At 43.6% G+C, this 27,273-nt stretch overlaps 1 protein-coding gene across 1 annotated transcript in view; it reads right to left on the minus strand.

The window, feature by feature from the left end:
* Positions 1-27,273, minus strand: part of LOC126237420 (allergen Cr-PI-like) — a 123,816-nt gene that overhangs the window by 41,178 nt on the left and 55,365 nt on the right. Inside the window, exons 6-8 of the mRNA XM_049947528.1 lie at positions 20,042-20,200; positions 1,138-1,299; positions 920-1,048 (exon numbers count right to left, since the gene is read on the minus strand). Of these exons, the coding sequence (XP_049803485.1) occupies positions 920-1,048; positions 1,138-1,299; positions 20,042-20,200 (450 nt within the window). The remainder of the gene's footprint in view (positions 1-919; positions 1,049-1,137; positions 1,300-20,041; positions 20,201-27,273) is intronic.

Genomic DNA, 27,273 nt, shown 5'->3' on the forward strand with positions numbered 1-27,273 from the left:
TTACTTATTTCTCATTCATAGGACCGTTTTATTTGGAATGTATGGACGATGTGTTAGCATTTTTTTTGGTTTATTAGTATGAATTGTGTATCCTCATTTTCTGACATGTTCTACAGCTTTGGGGATCTCCTCATTGTGGATGTGTGGAACAAAAAGTACTTACAATCTGTTCTGATTTAATCTAAGTGGTTACTTCTTTGCCACTACCTATCAAACATTTGGAGTGCTATCACAGATAATAGCACAGTTGTAACGGACAAATATTTTGTGCTACTAAGGGCCATCCATCGTCACTTGAGAGTTTTTAACGCAAGAGAGTGAAGAATAAACGGATCACGATGAAACATGCCGCGCACTTACGTCTGATCATCATGAAGATGTCGCGTGTTTTATTATGGTGACTAAGAATGTGTAGCTTCTGTTGCGATGCAGCCGCAATATGTATTATCATTTTTGTTGTTTTTTGTTAAAAAAAGCTGAAACTGCTCGAAAGTTTTAGAAGAAATGGTTGAAATGGCTCTGAGCACTATGGGAGTTAACATCTTAAGTCATCAGTCCCCTAGAGCTTAGAACTACTTAAACCTAACTAACCTAAGGACATCACACACAGCCATGCCCGAGGCAGGATTCGAACCTGCGACCGTAGCAGTCGCGCTGTTCCTGACTGAAGCGTCTAGAACCGCTCGACCACCGTGGCCGGCTTTTAGAAGAAAGGCAGCAAGGTGTGAGGAAGAAATTTTAGCAACGTGTTGATGATGTAAACGTTCATAGGAACATTTTTTAATTTAGTGGCTTTCGGGTCATGCCATACAGCCATAGCGTAAAATCGGTTATGACGATACGAACGTAAGTACAATACCCAGTCCCTGAGCGGGGAACATCTGCGATCCAACAGGGAATCGAACAGATAGAAACTTACGTCCTGGATGCGGTACGGTGGCAGGTTATTCTTGTAGACCTCGAAGATGCCGTAGACGCGCTTGATGATCCGGTAATAGAGCGGGTCGCGGTACATGGTGAGGTGATGGTCGAGTGCGCTGGGCGCCATCTGCGGGCAGAAGGCAGAGGCGAGGCGTTCAGTGGGGGTGTGGGAGCAGTCCGGCAGCGGCAGCGGCAGCGCGCCAGCCCGCCACTCACCCCGTACTCGTGCAGCGGGTCCGCGATGTGGCCGTAGAGAGCCTGCAGGCCCCACGACACCGACCGGTAGTAGTTGGGCGCCGGCGAGCTGGGACCGCCCATCACGATAGACGCCAGCCTGTTGACCGCGTCGCTCTCCTCCAGGTCCTCCAGCTTCTTCTCCTGTTGGATCAGCCTCCAGGTTAGAGTTAGCAGTAAGTCTCGTCATATGTTGCTTCATCGCCGTTTAAGATATCAGGCGGTATCAACAAGTGGCTTGGGAATAATTATGAAAAGATGAAGTCGTCCGAGGCATAGAATACGGAACATTGCAGAGGCACATAGATCAAAATAAACACAGGACAAGGCATAGTGAGGCCAATTATATTTAACAGTGCGGCAAGACAAGGGTACTGTTCCTTATACAGTTCATTAAATACAGATATTCATGAAACATTATACACTACCGGCCATTAAAATTGCTACACCACGAAGATGACGTGCTACAGACGCCAAATATAACTGACTCGAAGAAGATGCTGTGATACGCAAATAATAAGCTTTTCAGAGCATTCACATAAGGTTGGCGCCGGTGGCGACACCTACAACGTGCTGACATGAGGAAAGTTTCCAACTGATTTCTCATACGCAAACAGCAGTTGACCGGCGTTGCCTGGCGAAACGTTGTTGTGATGCCTCGTGTAGGGAGGTGAAATGCGTACCATCGCGTTTCCGACTTTGATAAAGGTCGGATTGTAGCCTATCGCGATTGCGGTTTATCATATCGCGACATTGCTGCTCGCGTTGGTCGAGATCCAATGACTGTTAGCAGTACATGGAATCGGTGGGTTCAGGAAGATAATACGGAACGCCGTGATGGATCCCAACGGCCTCGTATCACTAGCAGTTGTGATGACAGGCATCTCATCCGCATGGCTGTAACGGATAGTGCAGCCACGTCTCGATCCCTGAGTCAACAGATGAGGACGTTTGCAAGACAACAACCATCTGCAAGAACAGTTCGACGACGTTTGCAGCAGCACGGACTATCAGCTCGGAGACCATGGCTGCGGTTACCCTTGACGCTGCATCACAGACAGGAGCACCTGTGATGGTGTACTCAACGACGAACCTGGGTGCACGAATGGCAAAATGTCATTTTTCCGGATGAATCCAGGTTCTGTTTACAGCATCATGATGGTCGCATCCGTGTGTGGGACATCGCGGTGAACGCACATTGGAAGCGTGTATTCGTCACCGCCATACTGGCGTATCACCCGCCGTGATGGCATGCGGTGCCATTGGTTACACGTCTCGGTCACCTCTTGTTCGCATTGACGGCACTTTGAACAGTGGACGTTACATTTGAGATGTGTTACGAGCCGTGGCTCTACCCTTCATTCGATCCCTGCGAAACCCTGCATTTCAGCAGGATAATGCACGACCGCATGTTGCAGGTCCTGTATGGGCCTTTCTGGATACAGAAAATGTTCGACTGCTGCCCTGGCCAGTACATTCTCCATATCTCTCACCAATTGAAAAAGTCTGGTCAGTGGTGGCCGAGCAACTTTCTCGTCACAATACGCCAGTCACTACTCTTGATGAACTGTGGCATCGTGTTGAAACTGCGTGGGCAGCTCTACCTGTACACGCCATCCAAGATCTGTTTTACTCAATGCCCAGGCGTATCAAGGCCGTTATTACGGCCAGAGGTGGTTGTTGTGGGTACTGATTTCTCAGGATCTATACACCCAAATTGCGTGAAAATGTAATCACATGTCAGTTCTACTATAATATATTTGTCCAATGAATATTCGTTTATCATCTGCATTTCTTCTTAGTGTAGCAATTTTAATGGCCAGTAGTGTAATTCAAGCAAGATATTAACTTTGAGTGAAGAATAATTTTAGCAACACATTTCAGCGATAAACTGTCGATTGCAAAATATGAAATAACAATAGAAAAGACTAAACCAACTAAAAATGTTCAGTACATCGCTTCGTTTTTCTACATACACTGAGCTGACAAAAATCATGGGACAGCGATATGCACATATACAGACTGCGGCAGTATTGCATTGGCGGAGCTGTCACTCGTACTCAGTCGAATCATGTGAAAAGTTTCCGAAGTGATTGTGACCGAAAGACGGGAATTAACATGGCTTGAACGCCGAATGGTAATTTGAGCTCGACGCTTGGAACATTCCATCTAGGAGATCATTAAGTATTTCAATATTCCGACATCCACAGTGTGAAGGCTGTGCAGAGAATATCAAATTTCAGGTATTCAACGCCCAGTATCATGGTAGCACCATTGTCTGCTCGTCCAGCTGTGCAACAAGCCGCCAAGCATTTGCCCCCTGGGGCGAAGTTGCATGCTACAAAACTGGCAAGCTGGAAAGGATAGAAGGAATAATCCCGCGAAGAATTCCTGCGTCCCTCCAGCCAACAAACATCTGAGTCTTCTTCTGCCAACTGGAAAAGAACAAAGAAGTCAGAGGCAAATGATCTTCTCCTTCGCCGACTTGAAGATTCTCTTCGACAGTGTCACCACTTGATACCTTTGCCCAGCGGACTTCCGTGTCACTGGAGCGCACCACTCAACCATTTCTCTGCCCTCGACTCCGCTGATTGACAGTGGCCAATGCTAACGCCTATGTAGATCTGACAGAGTAGGACCCTCTAGCCTCTGCGCCCTGTAGCAATGAGCCTTTGAAGGCTGGCACTCAGCAACCCCCGAGGTGACACACCTCCATTTTTTTCCATCACAAGGAGACCACAGCGTGGTTTCAGGTCGAAAAAAATCAATTTTCAGTTTTCGTCATATTTTCATAGATTAAGGTTTTATTCAAGTACTCTGAAAAGAATTTTGCTGGAAATTTTTTTTTTCGAACATTTAAAGAGCATGTTCCTCCCACGTGTGTTTATGTGCCGCGCCCACTTTTCTGTCACCCACTTTTCTGCATATATTTTAGATCTTTATATACCCTACATTGCACGTTAGGGATATTTTTTACTCCCGATTGTGTTGGCTATCCTTGGAATGCAACGGTTGGAATTATTTTGTTTCTGCTGTTTGTAAACAACACGCTTTCAAACACGCGGTTGATTTTGTTTAAGTGTGATCGCGGGTAGTTGTTATAGAAAACTTGCAGGTATACTATGGGCAGGAAATTAGGAGGAATAAAGAAAATCTGGACTAAATGAAGTGTCACGTTTGGGCCATATTCTTCCAAACGTCTTCTAGTGATGAAAAGCCATGTCGTGGATTGTGTCCATCAGCAGAAAATTCGTGGTGCAAATACAATAGGGCTCAGGCAATTGGAGAATCTTATTCTAAGCAGCATTCTCTTCCTGCTGCTGTTATTGCAGCAATTAAACCTATTTTCAGAGACTTGGCTCATCCCGACCTTCTAAGGAAACGTCTGCATGGACAGACACAGAACCGAAATGAATGTTTCAACAGCATAATTTGGAACCGCTTTCCTAAATCTGTATTTGTAGTCATGCATACAATGAAACTAGGAGTTCACGGTGCTGTTATTACATTCAGTTGTGGTAATATTGGAGAGTGTTGTGTATAGAAAAAGCTGGGAATTAATCCTGGTGAAAATATGATCACTGGGCTGCAACACTGTGATAAAATGAGAATAGCCGATGCAGATGGGTCTGCATCTAAAATGCCCAAGAAAGCAAGACAAACATCCAGGAAGGTGGAAAAGAAGCTGAAGGACCTCCTAGAGGCCAAAGAAGGGCCATCATATATCTGAAACTATCAGAGATAAATGAATGAAATTTTCAGAGACTCTGCATAACATACAAAGCCACCTCTGGTACTACAATCATTAATATTCCTCCGTTAGGAAGTTCACAAAAATATTTTCTGCAGAAAGAACTTAATATTTTTGTTAATAAATTTAAAAAAGTATTTATTAAAAACTATAAAATGGGTAAAGTAACTTTTAGTGCAGATGACTCTATTAGCATCATGTAACATACAGTAAAAATATTAAGTTCCTGCATCAAATAGTTTTTTCAGAAATGGGTCAAATACTTGCTTAAATTAACGTGTGTTAGATAGGCAGGGTGTGGTCCCCTTAACGACCGAAGAGCAGAGGCGGTTGCCTTGAGTTGTCACTACTAACAGACGAGCAACACTGCGTGAAGTAACTACAGAGATCAATGTGGGACGTACGAGGAACGTATCCGTTAGGACAGTACGACGAAATTGGGTGTTAATGGTCTATGACAGCAGGAGACCGACGCGACTGCCTTTGCAAACAGCACGACATCGCCTGCAGCGCCCCTCCTGGGCTAGTGACCATATTGGTTCGTTCCTAGGACTAAAGCACCGTGGCCTAGTCAGATGAGTCCTGTTTTCAAATGGTAATAACTGATGGTAGGGTGATAGCGTGGCGCAGACCCCACGAAGCCTTGCACTCAAGTTGTCAAGAAGCACTGTGCAAGCTTGTGGTGGCTCCATGATGGTGTGAGCTGTGTTTACATAGGATTGACTGGCTTCTCTGGTTCAGCTGAAGCGATCATTGACGGGAAATGGTTATCTTCGGCTATCTGGAGACCATTTACAGCCATTCATGGACTTCATTTTCCCAAAGCACGAGGGAATGTTTATGGACGACAATGCACCACGTCACCGGGCCACAATTATTCACGACAGGTCTCAAGAACATTTTGAACAATTTGAGAGAATAATTTGGCCATCCATTTCGCCAGACATGAATCCAATCCAATATTTATGGAACATAATCAAGAGGCCAGTTCGTGCACAAAATTATGCACCGCAACACTATCGCAATTATGGATGGCTTTAAAGGCATAACAGTTGAATATTTCTACAGCGGACATCCAACGACCTGTTCAGTCCATGTCACGTCGAGCTGCTGCACTACGAGGGCAAAAGGAGGTCCCTCATGACATTTGTGACTTCAGTGTAATATGTCCAACGCTCTGCTCCTATATACACAGGTGAGAAATTATAAAAAGAAAACGTATCTGAAATGCCTGACCCAGAAACTTCGTATTGATCTAGGGCATTCATTCTAAACGCTGTAGACAGACCAGCGTCTGATCAAGTTGACGCCAGGCCACAACAAACAGAATACTTTATTAAAGTAGGCGTTTATTACTTGGAGCATCGTTTTTGTTATTATGCATCTGAGTATACAGTGTTGCTGTTAACAATGTTATTGTGTGATGATCGTTCCGAAGAATAAGCCAATATTTACGTCAGGCGCATTTGAAAGGTGGTTTTAGCACGGTCACATTTCCATAATCCTGATGAATCATGTACGGCAGATGTGCTGCCTTTTAACTTGGACATGTACACTTAGTAGTGACTTTAGTTGCTCCTGAAGATTGGTCTGAGACCCAGAAAGCGGGTTGTACAAGAGTTCAATAATAAAAATTTTGTACGACTGTAGCTGAAGTTTCAGCTATGGACAATACCCAAATTCGTTGGGCGCAAAGTACACCGACACATCTGATGCTAGCGGTCCAATGAAGATGGAGCTGTTTGCAATTCTTGATCAAGTCAGTAGCGGCGTATACTGTCTCACTTTGCTAATAGTATGGTAATTGCAACATGGTTTTATTACGTACCTCTGGACTCGTTTACTGGGAGCCAAGCTGTGAACAAAATGACCAATCGTTAACCTTCCCCGTATAACTCATCACTGTGAATCCAATCACATATGGTCTAGTTAAAGATGCAATAGACGATTGAACGGCTCAGAGCTGAGTTTATAGGGAAGAGCAGCCTTGGTGCAATTAGAGCGCCAGAGTTGGAACATCAGCTAAAGGAGCGGCAATATACTGAAATAGAGATACAGTTTCGAGGATCATGGCGTGAAAAGAGATAATCTATAACGTCTGTAGGATTGCTAATGCTTTGCAAATATTTAGCAGACCGGAGACTTTGATGACATTATTAATTCATTCGGTACCCGATCTCCCAAAAAGGTAATATTTCTCGCAATACCTAAAGTACTCTTGAAGATGTTCCTGCTGGGCCAACACATTTAAGGAAGTGCTCATAACATAGTTCAACTGTGCAGGAATTAACATCGATTCTGCAAATAAAGATCGTGAGAAACTCAGCTTGCTCTGCTCGTATACCAGCTGGCTATAATTAAAGTGCAATTACTCCAAGAGGGCAAGTGTGGGCTGTATTAGTCGCATGGCAGCGAAATTTGGTAGTTATGCTAATATTTTAGTGAGGAACATATTTACGCTCGAAAAAATTATTTCCAACTTTGGCCATCAGGTGATAATCTAGCGCTGTACAGCATCTCATCGACGTCTCCGGTGCTCATACTCAACAAATATGGGTATGTGGCAATTAATAATAAAATCAACATTACGCCTTTCTTACTTGTTTGACCTTTTCTTCCCACGTCCTGATCCTAATTAGTTACATATGTAAAAGTTTCTGTACGTCTATCTTGCATTTCACAGCGCTAGATTTGCACCTGGTGGCCAAAAGTGGAATTATGCACCTGGTGGTCAAAAGTGGAATTACTTTCTTTCCAGAGTAAATCGGTTCCACATTAACGCATTAGATTATCTAACATATTTCACTGCCTTATGATACTTAGTGCCTACAGTGGACATCTGTGAGTAGCTGCACTTTAATTATAACCACCCAGTACAAGACCTTTGACATCGTACAGTTATTCGGATTCTCCTCCCAGCCCGAGGAAAGGTGAGATATACTCGGGCTGCATACCACGGCCGCAGCTAGCTCCTGCAAGGTGCGCTACCAGCGCTGCACGCATGTCACGAGTGTCCGCTCGAAAATACCGCGGCCCAGTTATTGTCGAAGGGTCTCGCTATTCCCTCAAGCCTTTGATGCACGCCGTCTGAAGTAAACTGACCCTGCCTACGCTCATGTTTTTAGATTCAGTTCGCTCCCTGAATTGTTTGTACATGCTTACAACGGCTTTCTGGACTTTGGTTCTGGCTAGTATTTCACTTCGTCGACTCCGCCGTCATCCACCGCAGGAACTATACCTTTATACCGTCTGTCTTCGCATCGCGTAAGATAAGAAAACACCCAGCAGACAGTAGATACCTGCATCCTACTTGATTCCGTGTTCCCTGAATTCCGCAAAGCATTTGATGCAGTTCTGCACTGTCGGCTAATGTACTAAACACTAGCGTATGGAATGTCACTCCATCATAGTAGCTGCAGAGTTCATCCTAAATAGAAGACAGCTTGTGATTCGCAGTTACGAGAAGTCTTTAGGCTGAAAGTAATTTCAGACATACCCCCAGCGAATAACACCGTTATTGTTAACATCACACACAAATAACCTTGTGGAGAATATTGGAGGCTGTTGTCGGGCGATGCTGCTGTATATAGAGAGGCCGCAATGCAAGAAAATTGTAGTGAGGTCCAGAAAGACGAACAGAGAATCGACAACAGGTGAAAGGATTGGCAGTTAACCATCAACATAAAGAAATATAATGTTTTGCCCATGTATTCTACGGTAACACGATTGCCAAACATTCGTTGGAAGCAGTCACGTCCATAAAATATCTGGGTGTACGTCTTCCCGACTATTTAATTTAGAAAGACCACATTAAACTAGTTGTAGAACCCGCCGGAGTGAAATTCATTGGAAGAACTTTCAATTGAAGTATAGTCAACCACAAAAACAGGTGGCGTCCTGAATTCACGTTTTAAGGAGGCTTTAGTTAGAGCGTTAGTTTGGGACCATTAGCAGATGCAACTCATAGACGAAACGCAGAAGATCCAAATAAGAGCAACACATTTCGTAACAGGTTCGATCAGTAAGTGCGAAATTATCATGAAGATGGTCTTACAACTCAATGGGCAGAGTCTACAAGAGAGGTGTTGCATATCACAGAGTGATTCGCTGTCGAAGTTCCGAGAGCGTACATTCCTAGAAGAGTCTCCCGAGATATTGCTTTCTGTGTTTATTTCCTGGAAAGACCATTAAGGTAATATTAGAGATATTGTTTGCTATGTATATCTCCTGGGAAGACCGTTAAGGTAATGTTAGAGATATTCAAGAGGCTAGCCAACAATCGTTCTTCCCACTCTACCATTCGCGACTGGAGCAGCAAAAGCGGCGTTGTGACAGTGGTACACAGAGGACCCACCGTCACATGCTATAAGGAGGCTGGCCGGGTATAGTTGTAGATAAAGGTGTAGGAGTAATAGTGCAGTGTGTTTGGTAATACAACTGTTTATACCATAATAAGGAATGAGCAACTGTGGCGTAAGCCGAACGCGCTGACACTTAAAATACTAGTTTTTGAACTGCACGCCTACATGGTTCAGAGACAAGTAAGACGAGGTATGACAAAGAGACCCATCACGGCAGAACATCCACCTACAACTGCCTTTCGGAAGCAGTCGGGAGATCAGCGTGGGACAGGACCGGGAGGGACTTCATGAGACCGCGACAGCCATCTCCCAATCTCCACACCTTGGATGGCACAGCAGCACAGTACCTGTGAATCCTGAGTTGTGCTCCAGCGCCCTGAGGGACAACCATCAGGCGAAATGCAGAATCTACCTAGGTTCTAACACCAAGTACAGTAGTTACTACACTGCTGTAGTGTAGTGCCGTGGGATGTTGTGTAGTAGTGTAGTCCAGAATTAACAACTACGAAATTGGCGGTCCGACAATGCAGCATAGTATAGTAGAGCAATTGCATGTGCCTCCTGAATTCCGGATGAACGTAGATCTGTGCGCCAAAGAATTTTTTTTCCCTAAAAAATTATTACAACTTTTTGAGGCAATTCCCCCCCTCCCCCTTAACCATAATGTTTATTTATACTAACATATTTGAAATTACACTGATCATCCAGGACTTTATGACCACGGACCTACTATCGATATAAACCCGTCCAGGATATAGCAGCCTCATCCGGCGAGGAATGACTGCTGGTCAGACACACGCACGATGCATGTAGTATCAGAGTGTGCTGTCCATATGTAGAATGGGGAAGGCCCACGATCTGTTTGAGTTTGACCGAGGGCAGACTGTGACGGCCCGGAGGCTCTCGGTACGACCATTTCAGAAACTGCACGACTTGCCGGGTGGACGGGTAGTGCTGCGATAAGTGACGAAACAAAGGTGAAACCACGTCCAGACATCGTGGTGTTGGGCGGCCACTCCTCATCAGAGTTGTCGGACATCTGGGCAGACAGGTAAATCAGGAAAGGTGACGAACTGTGGCGGAACTAACATCCGTTTTTAATGCCGAGCGGGGTGCAAGTGCGTCTGAACACACGGTGCACCGAACACTGAAAACGATGGGCCTCCGCAGCCGACGCCCCATGCATGTGCCAATGTTAACACAACGACATCGGCAATTAGAACTGAAACTGGCGTGTAACCATCGGCACTGGACGTCAGCGCAGTGGCAAAGCGTTGCATGTCCTGATGAGTTCATGCCGTTCGGAGGGCGCAAATCCGTCGTCTTCCAGGGGAACAGCTTCTTGACATCTCTACTGTGGGGCAGAGACGAGCTATCGACGGCTCCTTTATGCTCTGGGGAACATATACGTGGGAATCCTTGAGGTCCAGTGCATACCGTTTACCCTAGAGGCCCCATTCAATAAAGACGATATTTAACATTTCGTGTTCAGCGCCACGAAACGATAATCTCCTGGACCCGACGGTCTCGGCGCGGAATTATATCAACAGTACTGGAATACCTTGGCCACAACATTAATTCAACTTGCTAATGACCTGTGGCAGTTCGTATCTGTACCAGAGGAACTGAAAGAAGTGTTCATTGGGCCTTTAACCAAAAAAGGAAACAGCAAAAAGATACATGAAAAGCGACCTATCACTTACGTAACTCAGACTCTAAAATCAAAACACGGACTGTGAAACAGTCAATGCGACCCGGCGTTACACAAAATACTAGGAAATCACCAATATTGTGCGGTACCTGGACGCAATGTAATATCAGCTACCTGCGATCTACGGGATGTCATCTGTAGTCTGGCGGACAGTAAAGATTACGGTGCACTGCTATTTTTAGACTTTGGAAAGGCACATGACCGCAAAAACCATGAATGACTGATTAAGGTACTGACGTATATCGGTTTTCGGCCGACGTTTCGTCAGACTGTTGCATAACTGGCCACCTCTCCGACAAATTTGTAACTAGGAGATATATCAGGCATGGCTGTCCTCTATCAGTGGCGTTGTATGCCATCGCGATACAACCCTTACTTGTACGCGTAACCTAGTGATCACTTCAGAACGGAGAAAGTGGCTTGCACTGCTTGTGCTGACGACTTCTGCTCAGCAGTACGATCCATAGCAAATCTGACGGAAGTGGAGAACATAGTCAGCGACTACAACACGGTCACCGGTACAAAACTAAACAAGAGACAGACGACGTTGCTCCATGTAGGAGGAGGCATTGTTGATGCTACCCAACTCGACTGGCGTGCAACGAGGGGAGAATATAAATCTCTCGGAGTCTACTGGGCTGCAGTACCAGACGCGATGGCGATAAAAAACTGGACAGACATGCAGCACAATATCAGACCCACAACATGCATTTGTTCTGACAGGGAACTAGATCTTCTGCAAAGAGTGCACACAGTCAGAATATCTATAGCTAGCAGAATGTACTATCTGGGCCAAATCCTACCAGTCTCAAAATACCTAGCAGATAGCATATAGAAGGCATCTTATTGATATGTTCTCAGAGGTTACATTTTCAAAGTAACCTTTGAAACGTTGACCTTACCAACCTCACGATTAGGTATTGGTCTCATCAGTGCCAGACATACGTGTGGGACATTAGTAATCAACTGCACGCATAAAACTATCACCAATGACACACCAAGTGTAATTAAGAACTTAACGCTAAATTAGAAGCCATGCAGTGTAATGCTACCAATTAATGAGGAATGGTTCAAGAATCATGAAAGAAGGTTGTTTACATGGAAGAAGCCTGGAGATACTAAAAGGTATCAGATAGATTATATAATGGTCAGAAAGAGATTCAGGAACCAGGTTTTAAACTGTAAGACATTTCCAGGGGCAGATGCGGACTCTGACCACAATCTATTGGCTATGAACTGTAGATTAAAACTGAAGAAACTGCAAAAAGGTAGTAAATTGAGGAGATGGGACCTGGATAAACTGAAAGAACCAGAGGTTGTAGACAGCTTCAGGAAGAGCATTAGGGAACGTTTGACAAGAATTGAGGAAAGAAATACAGTAGAAGAAGAATGGGTAGCGAGAGAAATAGTGAAGGCAGCAGAGTATCAAGTAGGTAAAAAGGCGAGGTCTAACAGAAATCATTGGGTGACAGAAGAGATATTGAATTTCATTGATGAAAGGAGAAGATACAAAAATGCAGTAAATGAAGCAGACAAAAAAGAATACAAATGTCGCAAAAATGAGATCGACAGGAAGTGCAAAATGGCTAAGCAGGGATGGCTAGAGGACAAATGTAAAGATGTAGATGCTTCTCTCACTAGGGGTAAGATAGATACTGCCTACAGGAAAATTAAAGAGACCTTTGGAGAAAAGAGAACCACTTGTATGAATATCAAGAGCTCAGATGGAAACGCAGTTCTAAGCAAAGAAGGGAAAGCAGAAAGGTGGAAGGAGTACACAGAGGGTCTATAGATGGGCGATGTTCTTGAGGACAATATTATAGAAATGGAAGAGAATGTAGATGAAGATGAAATGAGAGATATGATACTGCGTGAAGAGTTTGACAGAGCACTGAAAGGTCGAATCAAGGCCCCAGGATTAGACAACATCCCATTCGAACTAATGACAGCCTTGGGAGAGCCAGTCCTGACAAAACTCTACCATCTGGTGAGCAAGATGTATGAGACAGGCGAAATACCCTCAGACTTCAAGAAGAATATATTAATTCCAATCCCAAAGAAAGCAGGTGTTGTCACATGTGAAAATTCCCGAACTATCAGTTTAATCAGCCACGGCTGCAAAATACTAACACGAATTCTTTACAGACGAATGGAAAAACTGGTAGAAGCCGACCTCGGGGAAAATCGGTTTGGATTCCGTAGAAATGTTGGAACACGTGGGGCAATACTGACCCTACGGCTTACCTTAGAAAATAGATTAAGGAAAGGCAAACCTACGTTTCTATCTTTTGTAGACTTAGAGACAGCTTTTGACAATATTGACTGGAATACTCTGTTTCAAATTCTGAAGGTGGCAGGGGTAAAATACAGGGAGCGGAAGGCTATTTACAATTTGTACAGAAACCAAATGGTAGTTATAAGAGTCGAGCGGCATGAAAGGGAAGCAGTGGTTGGGAAGGGAGTGAGACAGGATTGTAGCCTATCCCCGATGTTATTCAATCTGTATATTGAGCAAGCAGTAAAGGAAACAAAAGAGAAATTTGGAGTAGGTATTAAACGCAGTTGAACGGAATGGACAGTGTCTTGAAGGGAGGATATACGATGAACATCAACAGAAGCAAAACGAGGATAATGGAATGTAGTCGAATTAAATCTGGTGATGCTGAGGGAATTAGATTAGGAAATGAGGGCTTAAAGTAGTAAATGAGTTTTGCTATTTGGGGAGCAAAATAACTGATGATGGTCGAAGTAGAGAGGATATAAAATGTAGACTGGCAATGGCAAGGAAAGTGTTTCTGAAGAAGAGAAATTTGTTAAAATCGAGTGTAGATTTAAGTGTCCGGAAGTCGTTTCTGAAAATATTTGTATGGAGTGTAGGCATGTATGGCAGTGAAACGTGGACGATAAATAGTTTGGACAAGAAGAGAATAGAAGCTTTCGAAATTTGGTGCTACAGAAGAATGCTGAAGATTAGATGAGTAGATCACATAACTAATGAGGAGGTACTGAATAGAATTGGGGAGAAGAGGAGTTTGTGGCACAACGTGACAAGAAGAAGGGACCGGTTGGTAGGGCATATTCTGAGGCATCAAGGGAGCACCAATTTAGTATTGGGGGGCAGCGTGGAGGCTAAAAATCGTAGAGAGAGACCAAGCGATGAATACACTAAACAGATTCAGAGGGATGTAGGTTGCAGTAGGTACTGGGAGATGAAGAAGCTTGCACAGGATAGAGTAGCATGGAGAGCTGCATCAAACCAGTCTCTGGATTGAAGACCACAACAACAACATGATACCAATAACCTTTCGCCATTAGACTCTATTATTGGGAGTTAAATTATATACGACAAGATAACACCCATCCACTTTATACCAATGCGAAAATCGATAGTTTTCTCACGACAGATGGTAGAGAAAACAAAGTCATTCAAAAATAGCCGCAAGCGCTATAGCTCTCTACTGACATAACGCGTCCGGTCTACAAGGTATCTACTCATCAGCGACAAAGTTCCAACCAATGAGAAACTCCACAACATCCACGTGAGCCCGTCATCTTCCTGTACGATAGGCTGTCACGTGGACACCTTAACTCACAGGTTGACCTGTGGTACAGCTGGACTGATCACGGGACACATGCGAAGTAGACTGGCGAAATCGACCGCACGATTCCGTACAACGTTGACATCATGGGATTAACTAGACGAGAAAAAATTCGATACTACCGCAGGAAGCAAAATCCCGCCATTAAGATTTTAATTCACAACGCTGCTTATATTATCAACCATCGTCAAACACCACTTGAAGAATATTGTGCATATATGAAATACGAACATGCAAAGATAAGAGCACAAAGAGATTACGTTGACAGGTATGGTAACATGTTGAAAATTGTGCGTTCAGGTAGACGAAAGTAATCTTCTGATGATTCTGATTTAAAATATCTTCTTGTAGAAGTAATATTGACTCCTCTCCAAATACAGCTGCCATACTAACGTGGCACAATTCTTTTTAGTTACGGAAAAGGTTAAGGAAAATACAAGGAGACAAGAAAGAAAATTTCTGTTTCACAACTATCCAGAAGAAGGCTGTTTTGTGAACGACAGCAGGGTATCTCTTGAAATTTTATAGCTCCTGTAACAACCATTACAAATATCAACATGTTATGTCTATGTGCACGGCTAAAATAACTTTCAACAATAATATTTTCAAGATTTGAAATTTAACCAGCTGATTGTGGATTAGTGCACTGGCGTGAGGAATATTAAGCATTATAAAAGACTGTTTCATAAGATCCATGTGTTGCCATCTGCATACAAGTGATTAATGTCTCCTGTGGTTCAGTGACGGAAATGGAACAGTTACTACAAGGAAAGCAATTCTTTACTTAAAGTACTGTTTGAACATAAAAACTGGATACAGTGCAAACGTAATTTTGGTGAAGCATGTACTTAATTCTTATAAAATGTTAACTGCATTTGCATTAAGTGCATATTTATGTGTTAACATGTAAAGTAAAGTTTCATATAAAGTAAACTTAACGTTCAGTTTGCACATTAACTACTGGATACAGTACAAAAATATTTCGTTTGTGAATCTAGCACCTTTTCAGTTAAAATGTTAATTGTGTTTGCATTCGGTGCTTATTTTTGTATGTATGTATTAAAATGTTCATATGTAATAAAAAAATCTGGTTTCAGACCATGTACACCCCTTCATGACGACCATGTTTCCCGACATTACTGGCATTGTTCAACAAGATAATGCACCATGTCGCAAGACCAGGAGTATGATGGAGCGTTTTGAGGAACGCAGTGGCGAGTCCCAATTGATGTGCTGGCCCCCCAACTCGCCATGTCTGAACCCTGTCGAATATGTCTGGGATGTGACTGAACGTGGCGGCAAGCTCCCCTTCCCGGAATTTATGGGAATTAGGTGACTTGTGTGTGGAGATGTGGTGCCATGTCCCTCGAGCGACCTACCAAAGCCTCACTGCTTCCACGCCAGGACGCGGCGCCCCTGTATTATGCGTGCGAAAGATTGACATATGGCCTACTGGGTAGGCGGTCGTAGTGTTCTGGAGGATCAGTGTATGTTGAAACATTATTTGTTATATTCATGCCAATTTGTGTATAACGTTTGGTCTGTTCTTGTGTCTGGATAATAGACTAAAGTGAGCGTCATTTATGACGGCGGCCGAGTTTAGGTTCGTTCTGCGCATCTGACATCACAAAACACAGTCAGCCAATGAACAGAGAACGACGTTTCCAGAGCTCGACTACAGTACAGAGCGCGGACGAGTGTCTTCAGTTTTACAAACGTTCAGTCATAAATAAAGTAACTGAACGAAAGCAGTGTCTTGATAGCAGAATTTCTTTTATAGAAAGTTTGGAAAAAGCATTCTTTATACCAACTGCTTCATATTCTATTAATTAATTAAACCAAACAAGCAATAAGCCTCCTAAATCAAGCGATAGCAAGGAAAGGTGTTTGTATCATTCTCATTAACCGCTTTTTCGCAATAAAGAACTGCGGTAATTGTTTGTTTTCTACTGTACTTCGACGAAACGTGAGTAATTCATAGTCATAACAACAGTGTTTGTCGGTATTTTGCGCCCTAGTTTAAAAGTCCTCCAGGAACAATATCTAACAATGAGCAGCGTTAGCGTAATGGTTAAAGTGTTTGGCTGCTAAGCGAAAGGTTCGGAATTCAAATCTTGTTCTGTGATTAACGTTTTCTTTATTTAAAAACAATATCGAAGTGTCTTACTTCATGAATTTTATTCGTTTGAAAGTAATTTTTTGAAATTTCTAATGGCAACTGAAATCAACCATACGGAAAGTATACGCTATGGACTTCTACCTCTGCAAACTCTTCAAAATTTCGTGCAGTGGTTTACAACATTTAATGCTGTGCAATAACTGCATTGAACATCGAAACAAAATTCAGTCATTTATGGGGGGAAGGTATCAGTCAAGAAGATGTGTAAAAATCCAATTTTTGGGCCAAATAGTTTTTGTGAAATCGAATGATAAGTGTGCCAAAGCAGTCGGAACAGCAGTGTCCGTACAGGCGAGCAGTGCAGTGATGACAAAATCACGCACAGCGCGGAATGCGGGGAGCACGTCCCTGTAGCAGCGAAAGGGTTAACGCGGCAAGGTGGCTTTACTTCATAAACTGCGCGCTCCCTCCTAAACATAAGTTTGCTTGGCGCGTGCAACTGGCAACGCAGCAATCTCCCGCGTCTGGGCAGGCATGCGCGAACCGCCAAAATAAAAGAATTGAACTATAACAGAAAATAGCAAATAAATAAGTAGTGTTTTCGTGTGTCATTACTTAGTCTCTGCGTTATGTGAGGGCCTGTGATACTTATAGCTTCTTTCGTTTATAACTGTAAAAGTAGGGGCAGACGATGAAACTTGAAATTTTGTCATCATGTGTGTCATCGTTAGTTGAAGCACTGTCTATAGGTTTGAGATTTACCCGAGTACACTGGCGCAGAGTCTAATCATCAGGAAGCGTGCGTTTCCTACTTTCCAACCCTTCCTGGCCTCAAGGATTCTGAGTAATTATCTCAACGTTGTACACAGTCTCTTTAGCACAGGGCTTCACAACATACGTGCTCGCGGAGCAAGCTGTGAACAGCAAGGCGCGAGCACGGAGCAGTGCGAGCACGCTACCGCCACTACCGGACCAGAGCGGAGAGTGGGGAGAGTCGCGTGGGGCAAAGAACAGCTGACGCCAGGCAATGTAAATCCGCGGCCACCTGCAGGGATGTCACTCAAGAATTATTACTGCGACAAATGAAACAAATAAAGGAGAATGTACACGTGCCACATAATTTTAGTAGCTTAGTGTATGCCTCTACATTCGTATTAATTTGTGAACTGTTACACAATAAAAGGTGTCACTGAAGTGTGGGATTCTCGGTTATCTTGTACTTTTTGCCCTTTACAATTGCGACTATGTTCGGAGTAATTGTTCTTGTGCATTGTAGGCGCAGCGTGCAGTTTAAATTTCGATCAGACAATGCGTTTCTCAGGCGCGTCTTGTTACATTTCATTGCAGAGAACAGTTGTTCACAAACATACGTGGAACCGAACATTGATATTATTGTAGCCGCCAGTTTGTGCAAACGAGGAAATCTATTCTGAGGGAAGTGTCTGTAGGATCCCAAAATGTTTTTCTTGTTGTGAAATTTGTCCCTGTATTCTCTGTCACACTGCAGGTCAATAATTTCTAGTTGCAGCTCAGGACGAATCTCTTCAATATTCGCTGAATATAGAGAGGGGAACAGATAAAAATCACTGTCTAGTGCTGTCAGATCTTGAAAGCATTTATCAGATTCTTGCTTAAGGGCAACTAAACTATGTGAATAACGTTCACAGTCTTTATGAACATCTTGCATGGATGATAATTTAGGAAAATGAGCTAGATTTCCTGTTTCCAGCTGACTCACCCAAAGTGTAAATTTCATTTTAAAAGCTCGTATTCGATCTATGAAATGAGTAATTAGCAGATCTTTACCTTCTAGTGAAATGTTCAAAGCATACACATGGCTAGTTAAATCTGCTAAGAACGCGAGATCACAGTTCCATGAAGGCTCTTTCAATTCAGGAACACACATGTTATTTATTTCCATGAACATATTTATCTCATCTAATAGGCAAACAAATCGATTTAATAATTCGCCACGACTAAGCCAGCGGACCATACTGGCTTTTTACATCCTCAAGAAAACTTTTAAGTTGTCTGTGTTGTAGCCCATGCTTCCTTATATAATTGGTTGTACGAACAACAACACTCATCACATTTCTTAGAGTGATACTCTTTGCACGTAAGTTTTCCTGTTGGATGACACAGTGAACACCCCTTATTTCATTCGGCACGGTCAGTTTTTGCATTTTCTCCTTCAACAGCGCAACGAAACCTGATTTTTTCCCTGTAATCGCTGGTGCACCGTCTGTAGACACTGAAACTAAAGAATTCCACGACAATCGTATATTTTCAACACTTTCTTCAACACTACTTAAAATATCACCTCCGGTTGTAGTGTTCTTCATGGCTACTACATCGTGGAGCTCCTCCCTCACCTGAAGATCTCAATTAACACCCCTAATAAATATGGCAAGCTGCGCTGTTCCAGTGATATCAACACTTTCGCCCAGAGCTAGAGAATACGCTATAAAATCGTTACAGTTATTTGCAAGCTGGCTCTGGACGTCGTCTCCCATGTCCTGTATGCGACGCATAATGATCATGTTAGATAATGGCACAATCCGAAACTGTTCAACTTGAGATGGACACAAATGTTCCGCTGCAACTACCAAACATTCTTTTATTAAATCGCCATCAGTGAAGGGGCGCAGGGATTTTGCTAAAAGCAAAGCAGTTTTGTAACTCACTCTGAGAGCTGCCTCAGTTGATTTTTCTTCGTCGTCCAGAACTTCTTCGGATAGCTTCCTTTTAAGTTTAATAACTTCCTGTGCACGATCTGGTCCATCACATTTTCCCCTTCCGTAGTCTTTCGCGTGGTACGACATATAATGTCGCTGAAAATTAAATTTCCTAAAAGAATTTAGCGTTTTGTGACATACCAAACATTTTGAATCTTTTTCTGTAAACAGACACAATTCCTCCCAATGGGGGTTGAACTGCGAAAGCATGGATGGGGTTACAGAACGGCCACTTGACATGATTCTTAACCAGCGAAGTGACTGTTAGAGCTGATCGTAGTACTTAAAACGTTACACAGTCGGCTCGAATTCAATAGGCACACTGCGGTCCTATTCATATGTGCGCGCGCATTTCCCCTCCCTCCCCACCCTCCCTACTCGGCGAGCTTGCACCTGCTCGCGAGCACGTGCCTGAGCAGACGCGAGTACTCGCGCTCAAAAGCGGCCAGTTGTTAAGCCCTGCTTTAGCATGTCTTAAGGGCGCCGGTTGCGGACGTTCGTATAGTAGAAGTGCTGGCGAAACGCGATCAGTCGTGAAGCAACACAGAACGTCGAACAGCAGTGCGAGTACTGTGTACAGGGCGAGCCGTACCGGGCAGTTGGGACTCACTTTCAGGAAGAGCGCGGTGGCGGCGGCGTCGCGCACGCGCCGCTCCCACGAGATGACGTCATCCACGGAGACGACGTCAGCATGGCTGGGCCGCAGGCCTTCCGGACGTGCCGCCGCCTCCCGGCCGCTCAGCAGACGCAGCTGCGGGTCGTAGCCCTCCTGCAACAGCCGAAGGGGGTAGCAGCCAGTCCTCCACCTACTGTGTGCAAAACACTTTATAGTTGCAGACGGACATTGCTTCACATTTACTAAGCGCTTTTCCGAAATATGCGACAGACTTACACGAGGATACGGCGATCTGTAGAAACAAAGAATACTGTTAACACTCAAATCACGAAGTTTTACTTATTATAAATAGTGTATCCTGGAATACTCGAGTGAAATACAAATACTGCGACACAGATTATTGCCCGATCCTGCTTTTATTGGAACAATAACACATAAATAATGATACATCGAAAATGTCAGTAATCGGTTGCATACAAAAAATGTAATTTTCTTACGCCTTTTTTAGGCACTTAGAGGCCTTCTTCTATAGCATTATTTGCGAGTGTCAACACTATTGCATTATTTGCGAGTTTCAACAATAAGATGCTTGCAGCATATTGCTGTGTTCATGTGGTTCATAGCTCCCGTACAAAATGCGATGTTTATAACCTACTGAGGAAAGGTACTAAGTGGCTGAAACCGATTAAGAAAACTGAATTTCTTTTATGCAGCTGTTCACTGATTACTTCCATGTATACAACTGCAGTTGCTGAAGATGTATAAAATGCTACAAATAACTGATGATAATTGACCCCATTGAAAATCGCCAGCAAAAACCGCGACGACTTTAGGTGTTTTTAATAAAATAATTATTGTGTGGTTTAGACAGTCTTCAACTATAAAATGTAGAATACATTATTCAAAATCTTGACTTGCACACAAAATATAAACAGACAGAAAATAATCTACATTTAAAGCTGTGACTGAAGGTAAGAAATCTGAAAAATTAACAAACAAGTGAGGTAAGACATGCACACACTTGCCATTAAGAACAAGCAGAACAAATGGAAAAGCTACAAAAGCTGGTGCGATGCGTAGTGAAATCATAAACACAAAATCTGGGTAAGACACAACTACGGAAGTGTAATATACACTGAAGCGCCAAAGAAACTGATATAGGCATGCGTATTCAAATACAGAGATATGTAAACAGGCAGTATACGGCGCTGAAGTCGGCAACGCCAATATAAAACAAGTGGCTGGCGCAGTTGTTAGATCGGATACTGCCGCTACAATTCCAGGTTAAGAAGATTTAAGTGACTTTGAACGTGGTGCTATAGTCGGCGCAGGAGCGATGGGACACAGCATCTCCGGGGTAGCGATGAAGTGGAGATTTTTCAGTACGACCATTTCACGAGTGTACGCTGAATATCAGGACTCCGGTAAAATTTCAAATCTGCAGCATCGCTGCGGCCGGAAAAATATCCTGCAAGAACGGGAGAATAGACAACTGAAGAGAATCGTTCAACATGACAGAAGTGTTACATTCCGCAAATTGCTGCACATTTCAATGCTGGGCTATCAATAAGCGTCAGCGTGCGAACCATTCAACGAAACATCATCCATATGAGTTTTCAGAGTCGAAGGCCTACTCGTGTTCCCTTGATAGCTGCACTTCACAAAGCTTTACGCCTATCCTGGGCCCGTCAACACAGACTGTTGATGACTGGAAACATGCTGCTTGGTTGGAGGAGTCTCGTTTCGAATTGTATCGAGCGGATGGACTTGTATGCAGACAACCTCATGAATCCATGGACCTCGCACGTCAGCAGGAGACTGTACAACTGGTGGAGACTCCGCAACGGTGTGGAGCGTGTGCTGTTCGAGTGATATGGGACCCACGATACGTCTAGATAAGACCCTGACCGGTGGCACGTACGTAAGCATCCTCTCTGGTCACCTGCATCCATTCGTGTCCATTGTGTATTCCGACGGACTTGGGCAATTCCAGCAGGACAGTGCGACACCCCATACGTCCAGAATTGCTACAGAGTGGCTCCAGGAACACTCTTCTGAGTTTAAACACTTCCGCTGGCCACCATACTCCCCCTCGTACTCTTAAGGATTTATGGACAACTCTGCAGGATTCATGGTGTCAATTCCCTCCATTACTACTTCAGATATTAGTCGAGTCCATGACACACCATGTTGCAGGACTTCTGCCTGCCCGCGGAGACCATACACGACATTAGGCAGGTGTACCGGTTTCTTTGGCTTGTGCTGTGTCAAAACGCACGGGGTACGTTCGCCCTTACTGGTGCTGAGCGTCCGGCGTGATAAATCAGTGATAACACCTGGTGGTCACGATAATATACGTGTATGATGTGGTAAAACCAAAATCAAATTGTGTTCTAGATGATATGAGAGCGTCTACGGAATAGCAGGTGGCGAGCATGCGCGACTGCAGCGATATACCATATCGCCCCCGCTGCGTCCAGAGATGCTGCCTGAGTCGGCCGCTATTGCGAAGGATCGACAGCATCGATGATTATTACATTAATTGTTAAAAGTTGGCGTGGCTTTGCGTGTTTGTTCGTTTTAAATGGTTCCTATTGTACAACGAAAAGGGTTAGTTAGTTCCCGGATAGACCTCTCACCGACCAACTGGTGGTAGTGGTGTATATCAGGTCTGATCTTATAGCGTTTCACTGCGTGGTGTAGTGAGGCTACTCAGTTGACACCTAAGTCTTGGGAGAGTGCACGGCATTTTGTTGATTATGGTTGTGGGAACAGTTTCGTTCGTAAAATTTGATGGGGTGAGTCCCGCGTGAGCCTGATTTAATTGAGAGATTGCTTTGTTAGGTGCTGAGTTTTGTAGAATCGGTGTGACCGATATCCCGTCTGCATTGTATGTTGAGTGGTCGCGACGCGCCCAGAGGTAATTGGGTTGCTTGTCGTTTTTATTGAGGTGGTTTGGGTATTGTGGGTGTGTGTATCGAGAAGGGAAAGCCTCGAACACGTGTTGGTAGTTGCATTTTCAAGACCACTAGCTTGCAACAGACAGCGAATTGGCTCATAGAACGACGAACTGTTTCACTATACGGCGATGGTCTGCACGTATCACTGAGTAGACAAGCGATAGTAAATTGAAGGAACCATTTAACGAGCTACACGTAGCTAAACCAAAACTTGATTCATCAAGGTGACGAGTGGCCGATTTAAATGTTATGGAATTTAGCGGGTCGCGTGTGGTCAACGCCTGAAGAGGTCAAGATTTGCTTTTAAATTGTAACTTAAGGTTAGTTGAAAAGTGGCGGTGACATTTAGGATTTTTGTTTGATTTTTTTTATGACCTGTTTCCGTATTGTGGAGACTGATAATATATTCGCTGGCACTCGTTCATTGGTGATAACCAACGTGTACTGAGATACCTAGAAGGAAAATAAATCCAATTTTATTGGGGTTAAAGGAAATTTCCCAGTCTATTCAATTGGTATCTAGTGTGAATATATCCATTTCATTTTCGGAAGTATAAAAGATTGTAATTTAGAGATATTGATACATTGGAGTCGATATCACGTATAATGTGGTGTTTTTAAATGTGTTTAGTAAAAGGTTCTTGAACGAATGGAATTATAAATAATCTACTGAAAGTAGATCTCAATATTAAAGAAAAGATTTCAATTAAGGGAAAAAGTTTTCTAAATGATGAATAAGTTTAATTGAAGTAATTGAATTATTCACGAAAAGGCCAAAGATTTTGCTACTAACAAAGATTCGTTATTCCGTGACGCATGCGAACTCTCATCACTTACATATTACCTCTGTGTCGAGTTGGAAAAATATTTAAGGGAGAATTAAAAATGTTTTAATTCCTAACAGTAGTGATGGAAGTGTCCATAAACAGAATAATCATTTCAAGATGGTAGACAGATTTGTATTTGAGTACAAGTAATCAAATAGTTCCGAGTTTATGTCAGAGAGTACGTACTGCGGTGTGAAAAGCTCGTTGCGAAAGATAACAATTGCTAGTTGGATGTCACATTTATCATCACGCAAGATAATCAGGTACTGAAATTAAAGTAATTTGTTGCTCTGACGAGATCAGTATCGTAGACAACGAGAGTGATTCATTAAATAGGCCCATATTTTCACTACTGCTTAACTTCAGCAATCATTGGCGTGTGAATATTGCTAAGTGATTATTCGCAGTTCTGTCGTGACTTGGAACGATTTCGGCGCCGTGTCTAGGCACTGTTGTTCCCATTATGTGACAGACAGGCTGTTTCCATGTTGAACGGTTGAGGTGGCTGCAATATTAATTGTACTAAGGCTGATTTCGTGTCCGATTGGTTCATTGCCAGTGTGATTGCGGCGCGGGCTAGATTCTTGTCGTCATCAGAGGCTCATCTCCAACTGGAATCTTCTGCAATTAGCGTTCTGCAGTCTTAACATCTAGTTGTTGTTGTTGTGGTCTTCAGTCCTGAGACTGGTTTGATGCAGCTCTCCATGCTAATCTATCCTGTGCAAGCTCCTTCATCTCCCAGTACTTACTGCAACCTACATCCTTCTGAATCCGCTTAGTGTATTCATCTCTTGATCTCCCTCGACGATTTTTACCCTCCACACAGCCCTCCAGTGCTAAATTAGTGATCCCTTGATGCCTCAGGACATGTCCTACCAACCGATCCCTTCTTCTAGTCAAGTTGTGCCACAAACTTCTCTTCTCCCCAATCCTAATCAATTCATTAGTTACGTGATCTACCCACCTAATCTTCAACATTCTTCTGTAGCACCACATTTCGAAAGCTTCTATTCTCTTCTTGTCCAAACTATTTATTGTCCATGTTTCACTTCCATACATGGCTACACTCCACACAAATACTTTCAGAAATGACTTCCTGACACTTAAATCTATACTCGATGTTAACAAATTTCTCTTCTTCAGAAACGCTTTCTTTGCCATTGCCAGTCTACATTTTATATCCTCTCTACTTCGACCATCATCAGTTATTTTGCTCCCCAAATAGCAAAACTCCTTTACTACTTTAAGTGTCTCATTTCCTAATCTAATTCCCTCAGTATCACCCGACTTAATTCGACTACATTCCATTATCCTCGTTTTACTTTTGTTGATGTTCATCTTATATCCTCCTTTCAAGACACTGTCCATTCCGTTCAACTGCTCTTCCAAATCCTTTGCTGTCTCTGACAGAATTACAATGTCATCGGCGAACCTCAAAGCTTTTATTTCTTCTCCCTGGATTTTAATACCTAATCCAAATTTTTTTTATGTTTCATTTACTGCTAACTCAATATACAGATTCAATAACATCGGGGAGAGGCTACAACCCTGTCTCACGCCCTTCCCAACCACTGCTTCCCTTTTAATGCCCCTCGTCTCTTGTAACTGCCATCTGGTTTCTGTACAAATTGTAAATATCCTTTCGCTCCCTGTATTTTACTCCTGCCACCTTTAGAATTTGAAAGAGAGTATTTCAGTCAACATTGTCAAAAGCTTTCTCTAAGTCTACAAATGCTAGAAACGTAGGTTTGCTTTCCTTAATCTTCCTTCTAAGATAAGTCGTAAGGTCAGTATTGCTAAGAAACTGTACCTAATTAAAGGTGTGGTGGTCGACTGGTGGCCTAAGTACTTTGCACAACAGGATATTCTGCAGTAACGGCATAGAGACGTTGGTACAGTACGATCCCTTGTCGTTGTCAATCGATCTTGGGTACTGCCAGTCACGGACCAGTACAGGATCTTCAATATCTACCATCGCCCTCTATGCATGAAAATACTGGTGTGAACACAGTTGCATTCTTGCAATCCTGGAATCACGTGTTGCACAAGTGTCATCACCTCGATGAAAAACGGACCCAGAATGGCGGAGCTTGTGAAACTACATCACACAGTCAGATAAGCTGAGTGCAGCGATGTTTCAGCACAATGTGCTGCGGAATAAAACCCCATGTCAACCCGTGCATTCATTGGACCGTCCAGAGTGAAATGTGCCTCGCCGTCCGAAGAGTATTCACCGACCACATTTTCATGCTTGCCGGAAAACTAAGTGGTATTTCATGGCATTGTAGCCTATCTTGGCAGGCAAACACCACTTGAGTGGTGTAGAAGCGGTTATCTAACGCTCAGGCGCTAGAGTAGCCAGGAGGCTGAGCGTGTGTCGAGGTTTCTGACAGTTACATTTGTAATATGATTTGCGTGGATGGCACCGAGGATGTTGCCGAACTGAGGGATCTTAAAGGGACCCTTTGTCATTTTATTCACCCCCGCAGGAATAACACCATCGGAGGGTGCTAGACAAGAAAGGGGGGATGAAAAAGAATATGAACCCATTGCTGCTGCTTCTCATGTTCAGATTTCGTCGAATGGTTTTTAACAGTCCCTAGTGATTCCAGGCTGTACATCAGAGCAAAAATTACGGTCGCGCTACAATCCAAAGGGGTCAGATCTCGTTAGTGGGGTTGCAGCCCCTCCAGTGCCCTTAGAGTGGTTTGAAACGACTAGGGGCTGGCACCCCGTCTCGAAAATGTGAAGAACATTACCATGTTGCTCATCGCACTGAGAACTGTCGTTATCGACGGCGAAATGTCTGGGAATCAGCGCCACAATCCGCCCCCTGTGACGTTTTTGCGTCGATTCTGTCGCAAAGGTTTTCCTCGGCCACTCACAAAAAAACCGCCTGATTTCAGTGATGATTGCAACGTTTCTGATCCCTATCGCTGAAGCGTCAGGCGAAATGTGGGTAAGAGGGGGATGTGACGGCTTCCCATCGCGTGACATGTTCATGGTGGGGTAGGACAGATTTGTGGTGATGTTCAGTGCCCATCATTAACCGACCTTAGAGCTCATGTGATATTCTGATCTGAGGCCTTTTTCTCGTATGTGTAGTCACCCTGCTGCTTGAGGGGTGGCCGAACCTGTTAGTGACCACAGTGCGCCACGCTTTTCCACTCTTACAGAGGAAGATTATTGGTATTTTGATCTGAATTCCATACTTATGCGTCTGAATGGGAGAGAGTTATGGGATTCTGAAAAAGTGATCCTTTAATTTTGTTGCCCAGAGCAGACGTGGTGTACCTCCTAAATGACAGCAACCTGCAACCGTGCAAAACACTCGCGTCCCGGGGGTGGCCACGCTTTAGGCGTCGCCCACCGTGACAGGAACACGCGCCTGCGTGCCGAATAAGGATCCGCGCTCGTCCTTCGTGATCATGAATATTTC

The sequence above is a fragment of the Schistocerca nitens genome, chromosome 2 (genome assembly GCF_023898315.1).
Source record: "Schistocerca nitens isolate TAMUIC-IGC-003100 chromosome 2, iqSchNite1.1, whole genome shotgun sequence".
Classification (NCBI taxonomy): domain Eukaryota; kingdom Metazoa; phylum Arthropoda; class Insecta; order Orthoptera; family Acrididae; genus Schistocerca; species Schistocerca nitens.